Consider the following 7,332-nt stretch of genomic DNA (forward strand, 5'->3'; position numbering starts at 1 on the left):
GGTTATTGGAGACAGTGAATGCATTGTGGGTTATTGGAGACAGTGAAGTCAGGAGAGAGCAGACAGTAGCGGGACACGGCGGTCTGGCTCGTTACTCACTTGCAAGGAAGCAGTGGAGGGCTGAAGGTATTCACTGGGACTGACAGCAACAGTGGTGGCCATGCTGTCCTGTTGTTCTGGAGAAAACACAGAGACACAGCAGAGTCACATTCAGGCTGCCTGAAGCGTCTATTTTCAGCAGTTAGGCTGCTCAAGGACATCACAGCACATTCCTTCAAAACAGAAAGAGATCGAAGAACAACAAGCTCGGTAACGTCTCGCTCTGATGACCAACGTTAAACATCATCAGTCACACAAATGAAGCCGGTAATCAGTGCATGCACTTGCAGATATCATGCAGTATAACTCACAAATATTAAAGCAAAAGGAATGCCAGAGGTTTCATTAAAATATGTTATCCTCTATGACTCAACGTTGAACCATTAAAGGACCTTACTGATGTTTTGCAGCCCTATTTAGCCGTCACAAATACATAGGCAGCTAATCATTTCACAAAGCTTAACATGTTTTTAATATTCAATTGCACTCCAAGTTAAAATAGCGTAATGGTTGTGTTACAGTGAATATAATGACGTCTTTGATGTTTTCTTTCTTTGTTATAGAAGCTAATTTACTTCATTAACTTAATGCACACTTTCAAAAAGTGTTCAAAATGTTTTTAACTTCCTTTCAATGCTAAAATAAAAGGGGAGTAACTAACTAACACTGTGATGAATTATCTATCGCAAACACCTCGCTAGTTTATGAAAGTTATTTTTCACACCATAACCTAGAGCTGTCTGGGGAGGTAAGAAAAATAATTCAGTCAACAGTACGACAAAACAATGAGACGGAGCTATGACCTATGATTAAACATAAGCTCCTTTAAGACCGCACTTCTATCTCTGATATGTACTATTTGAAATGTTATAAAGCGACCAGGTACACGGATCTTTTTGATACATTAAGTACTACCGAGTGTGAAAAAGCTAGAATAATTTTGATGATTTAATAATCAACATAACGATCACACACATGTTTAAATATCAAGGACAACAACTTGTGTTAGAAACATTTTCAAAACAACTTTGGTTCTTGTGCAAAGCAACTGACATTGTTTAGATGAAACATCTGTCCAGTGAGCCAGTTTACTGACAAACAGCTGTTATGTTTGGCCCTCGAAAAGTAAACAATCTTTGAGCAACAAATACCAAAATACTGATAACAACTGAGATGCTCTGTAAGCAAAGAAATGCACCATTGGACCGCAGTCATTACGTGACAAAAAGATTCAATTTATTGAGCGTATATTATATTTCTGTCAGCATAAGTACATTTGGGTCAGACTGCCCAATAGTTTAGGAGCAGAGTACATGTTGACGCAGTCTAATGACCCAAATAGGTTGAGGCTGATACTGCCCAAGAGATTTGTAACACAGCTTGTTCACAAACTACAATCCTCTATTTAAATATATACGCTGAAATAAATTGAAGCGCAAAAGACTCAACATATGTCATCTTTCACAAACTGAAGTATTAATATTTGCAGTATTTGAGTACATCACAGTTGAGCTCGAGGCACGTCCGCTGGCAAAAACTTGAAATCAAACAGCGGGTGACACGAAACCACATGACAGCCACAGAGTGCTGCTCTGGGAAAGTACCGAGTCATCACAGATGAGCTGTAACTGCGATTGCACTCATGAGCAATTAAGTAGAGCAGCTTGTGCCTCTAAAGGCAGAGCATTACCGTTTCATTTCAGACAGTGTGTCACAGAACATTATTAATCAATATTTTCAGCTGTTCTGAGAGTATTTTCCAGAAGCCTCTTTGACTGATTGTCAAAGATTGCCATGTATTTATTCTGTAGTAAGGATTGTACCATGTAATGGTGATACACGGGGGTCCTTTACAACCGCATTCAAATAAAGAAAATAAAAACATGAGTTGGTTGTCATGAGGGAAGTTCCTACAATACAAAGGATTCTTAAACTGTTGTGTTGTGGCTGCTGATCAGCAGACCAAACAGGAAATGTTGCCTCTGTTAGAGCCGCCGGCCTCATTAAGTGGATGTTTTATAAATGCAGCTGTGGCACCAACACCTTCCACACAGAGATACCACAGCATGCTGAGGGACTAATCTCTCTCTTGCCTAATAATACTTCTTTGGCAGTGGTGGAAAAAGTATTTAGAACTTTTACTTAAGTCACTAATACCACAGTTTAAAAAATGCTCTATTATGAGTAAAAGTCCAGCATTCAAAACTGTGCTTCAGTAAAAGTATGCAAGTATTAGAAGTAACATTTATGTATCAATAGTGAAAGTAGTTCCCTGTCAGTGTTTAACTATTATTTATGATGTCACTGGATTAATATTACAGCTGCATTTATGTGCATGTTGCCTTTTTCTGCTGTAGATGTTATAGTTGTGCTAATCTTAACTCCTTTATACAGTGGGTACGGAAAGTATTCAGACCCCTTTCAATTTGTCACTCTTTGTTTCATTGCAGCCATTTGCTAAAATCAAAAAAGTTAATTTTATTTCTCATTAATGTACACTCAGCACCCCATCTTGACAGAAAAAAACAGAAATGTAGAAATTTTTGCAAATTTATTAAAAAAGAAAAACTGAAATATCACATGGTCATAAGTATTCAGACCCTTTGCTGTGACACTCATATTTAACTCACATGCTGTCCATTTCTTCTGATCCTCCTTGAGATGGTTCTACTCCTTCATTGGAGTCCAGCTCTGTTTAATTAAACTGATTGGACTTGATTAGGAAAGGCACACACCTGTCTATATAAGACCTTACAGCTCACAGTGCATGTCAGAGCAAATGAGAATCATGAGGTCGAAGGAACTGCCCAAGGAGCTCAGAGACAGAATTGTGGCAAGGCACAGATCTGGCCAAGGTTACAAAAGAATTTCTGCAACACTCAAGGTTCCTAAGAGCACAGTGGCCTCCATAATCCTTAAATGGAAGAAGTTTGGGACGACCAGAACTCTTCCTAGACCTGGCCGTCCAGCCAAACTGAGCAATCGTGGAAGAAGAGCCTTGGTGAGAGAGGTAAAGAAGAACCCAAAGATCACTGTGGCTGAGCTCCAGAGATGCAGTAGGGAGATGGGAGAAAGTTCCACAAAGTCAGCTATCACTGCAGCCCTCCACCAGTCGGGGCTTTATGGCAGAGTGGCCCGACGGAAGCCTCTCCTCAGTGCAAGACATATGAAAGCCCGCATAGAGTTTGCCAAAAAACACATGAAGGACTCCCAAACTATGAGAAATAAGATTCTCTGGTCTGATGAGACCAAGATTGAACTTTTTGGCGTTAATTCTAAGCGGTATGTGTGGAGAAAACCAGGCACTGCTCATCACCTGCCCAATACAATCCCAACAGTGAAACATGGTGGTGGCAGCATCATGCTATGGGGGTGTTTTTCAGCTGCAGGGACAGGACGACTGGTTGCAATTGAAGGAAAGATGTACAAGTACAAGTACAGAGATATCCTGGAAGAAAACCTCTTCCAGAGCGCTCTGGACCTCAGACTGGGCCGACGGTTCACCTTCCAACAAGACAATGACCCTAAGCACACAGCTAAAATAACAAAGGAGTGGCTTCAGAACAACTCTGTGACCATTCCTGACTGGCCCAGCCAGAGCCCTGACCTAAACCCAATTGAGCATCTCTGGAGAGACCTGAAAATGGCTGTCCACCAATGTTCACCATCCAACCTGACGGAACTGGAGAGGATCTGCAAGGAAGAATGGCAGAGGATCCCCAAATCCAGGTGTGAAAAACTTGTTGCATCATTCCCAAGAAGACTCATGGCTGTACTAGCTCAAAAGGGTGCTTCTACTCAATACTGAGCAAAGGGTCTGAATACTTATGACCATGTGATATTTCAGTTTTTCTTTTTTAATAAATTTGCAAAAATTTCTACATCTGTTTTTTTCTATCAAGATGGGGTGCTGAGTGTACATTAATGAGAAATAAAATGAACTTTTTTGATTTTAGCAAATGGCTGCAATGAAACAAAATTTGAAAAAAAATTTAAAGGGGTCTGAATACTTTCCGTACCCACTGTATACTGCTGGGTAGTTTAATCCACAGCAATACATCACGTTTTATAAGATCATTATAAGTTTGTAACGTCTCTAAAAAGTCAACTTTTCATGACCTCAGAAAAACAGCCCTTGTCAGCTTTGTGACTGTGAATTTTCCAGCTGATCCGAGACGCTTTTTAAATAGTTTATGAAGTTCAAGAAGGAGTAGATTTTTCTCAATTTACAAAGCAACACTTCATCCTTCAGCTTAAAATCACCACATCTGATGATGCATGGGTTTTACCGGTGAGGTATGAAACTGTAATCTGAAGCTGTTAGACAAAAGTAGAGTAAAAAGTACTACATTTCCTTCTGAGGTATAATGGAATACAAGTATACAGTTGCATACAATGGACACACTGAAATAAAGTGTATATGTATTAAGCTCCATCTTTATCAGCTGCAACATTAAAGCAAAGAACACATTAATACATCAATAATTATAAAGCAGTGACATAATATAAAGTTACATGATTCAGAAATGGGCCATTTTGCATTCTTTCGGTACCTTAAACTATATTTAAATATCCATATACTTGTGTACTGTGACACTTTACTTGAATAACCTTTTTGGATGCAGGACTTTTACTTGTAACAAAGTATTGCAACTTTAAGTTAGTGAGTACTTTCATGCACCACTGCCAGTAATGCACACATATTTAGAAAAAACAGTACGGCCTCAAAATAGCGCCGCCATCTAAAACACTGTTGGTTTGCTGTGCACAACCAGCTAACGGTAGCTAGCTAGCAAGCTAACCTGCAACACTAGACTAAAGTGGCTAGCAGCTAGCTTAAGCTGATTTGGCCCGAGTGCAGCTTAAAGTTTGTACTTTTAAACGAGCCAAGACGGGACCGTTACTTGCACCATCACTATGTTTTATTGTGGAATAGCTGGGCGTGGGGGAGGGGGGAATGAGTAAAGAACAACAGCTACACTCGCATATTTGGCTAGCTGAAGCGTAGCTAGCTGGCTAGTCAAACTCTCTTTGAATACGTTACAGAAGAAAAAAGGCAGACCCTTTTTTACCGGAAGTGCTTATTGTGGTTCACACAACTGGCCGAGCCACCCCCTAAAAACACATTTATTCGTTCCGCATAACGTCCAGCGCGTTTCTCTCCAATGTAAATACAATGTTTAACGAAGTAGTAATATAAAATACACCAATGTTTTAATTCCTACCCACCGCTCATGACGACATTCGCTCTCCGTGAGCCTTGAAGACCGAGCCCCGTGGAGGAACCCGCCCACGCTCTCGCTGCGCACCAATCCACGCACAGTGGAGCGGTTGAGCGACGCGCGCGCCGACCAATCAGCTCGAGCTTGCGGCCGTTGTGAGTGAAATTCAAGCGAGCCGATCGCGGAGCGAGATTTCCCACACGTCACGCGAAGGACGGGAGGCTCGACCAATGGGATGTCGAGATTTGTGCTCGGTAGGAGGCGTTTCCTAAAGAGTGAGCCGAGAACAACCGAGGGCCCTATTACGGCGAGGTTAGCGGTTTCACTGACGGCCCCGACGACCAATGCAAGAAGTGAAGGCAGAGCGACACCCGCGTTCATTAATGAGCTTTGAGTCGCTGGAGCGTGTTTAAACTGTCCCATGTTTCATTATGAGGATCAGTCCGTTATGTGCGATAACACACGCTGCAGTAAGGCCAGTGTCAACGGATTAGACATTTATTTTTTTTAAAGTATTGGCCTGTTAATGACTCATCAGAATCAGAATCAGCTTTATTGGCCATGTACGTATGTGTACATTGCTCTCAACGTACATACACAGAATATACAAATAAACAAGAAAAATATAAAAACAAGGACATTAAAGACAACAAAGTAGAACAGAGAAACTAAGTATAAACATTTAACATTTAACATTACTATACTACTTAATTACTAGATAAAGATACAGGCCACATCTGGCTGTTCTTAGAAAACACAACTTCATACTAGTTGCATGTGGTTCCCACTTGTTGGAATAAGTATTTCACATTCTTCACTTTGCCTAAAGGAATACTGATACCATACTGTAAGAAATACATTTAAAATGTTACTTAATTAGAAGTATGTGTATAACCAGGGAAATGTCCCTCTATACTCTTATAGTTTTATACAGGATATTATATAGTTAGATTGTCATTACTCCTCGTGATAATGATTAAGACTGGATTTTACTGTTAATGGTGGTTGTGGTGGAACTCATTTTAAACTTTTAACTGATGATTATTTTCATTATGGATTAATCTGATGATTATTTTCTGCATTAATTAACTCAATGTTTTTTTTAAAAAGAGAAAGAAGTGAAAAAAGCCGTCACAATTAGCCCAAAGTGACTTCATAATGTTTGTTTTGTTCATTATTATTATTGCTAATACATTAACGTTTTAAAAAGGGAGCACAATAGCTCAGATTTGTGAAGCTGGAACCATGAAATGTTTTTATATGAAAAATGACAGTAAATCTTCTGTCAATCGACGGATCATCTCAGCTGTACTTGTATATAAACCGTTGGGTCGTTTAACAAAAACATCTTCAAAACAGTTCTTCCTGTATTTTGTGTGTCAAAATCATCATTTGTAAAGTAATCAGTGCTGTCAGATAAATGTAGAGGAGTACTAATGTGCAGTATTTCCCCTCTGAGATGTGGAGTAGAAGTATAAAATGACATCAAGTACCTCAAATGTGTACTTAAGTACAGAAGGTACATTGCACCACTGCCTGGCTCTAACATGCAGAGGCCTGTTGTGTGTCGAATCCTTTTGTTATTCAACACAAACCTGCACAATAGTAGAACAATAAATGGCTTTTTGGCATTTGGTCCCAACAGCCAAAGAATTCAAATTAAAACTTAAATCAGTGTTTTTTTTGTTACTCCTTTTTTTTTCTTCTCACAAACATGACTCAAGCTCAGACGTGTCTCACTTGGACTCAGACCAGATCTGAACACAGAGGACTCGGCACTTGTCTTTCCGGTTTAGTGTCGGTCACGACCCCGACGAGCCCGGCTCTCAGCCTGTGGGTGAAACGTTCCAGTCGTGGCTGTCAGTCCCGTCTGTCGGCCACATCGGCTGAGTTGCCCTCCAGCGTCTTCAGCCAAACGATGAGCTGTCCTGTTTCTCACTGGATCACTCTTTTCACATCCACAATGCATGCAGGGCCCTTTATAGGCCCGCCCACCCCCACCCCCACCCCC

The 7,332-nt window shown here is 40.5% G+C and overlaps 1 protein-coding gene across 2 annotated transcripts in view; it reads right to left on the bottom strand.

Moving 5' to 3' along the window:
- sp2 (sp2 transcription factor) overlaps positions 1–5,382 on the bottom strand; it is a 13,451-nt gene extending 8,069 nt beyond the window's left edge. The window contains exons 1-2 of one of the 2 annotated variants that reach the window (XM_031877132.1): positions 5,329–5,382; positions 100–176 (exon numbers count right to left, since the gene is read on the bottom strand). In XM_031877132.1, the coding sequence (XP_031732992.1) occupies positions 100–176; positions 5,329–5,335 (84 nt within the window). In that variant the 5' untranslated portion in view covers positions 5,336–5,382. Of the gene's footprint in view, positions 1–99; positions 177–5,171 lie in introns of both variants that reach the window. The other variant, XM_031877133.1, reaches the window with a different exon arrangement.
- Positions 5,383–7,332: the final 1,950 nt, after the last annotated feature.

This window comes from Anarrhichthys ocellatus, unplaced genomic scaffold (genome assembly GCF_004355925.1).
Source record: "Anarrhichthys ocellatus isolate YVR2014 unplaced genomic scaffold, GSC_Weel_1.0 scaffold126, whole genome shotgun sequence".
NCBI classification, from domain to species: domain Eukaryota; kingdom Metazoa; phylum Chordata; class Actinopteri; order Perciformes; family Anarhichadidae; genus Anarrhichthys; species Anarrhichthys ocellatus.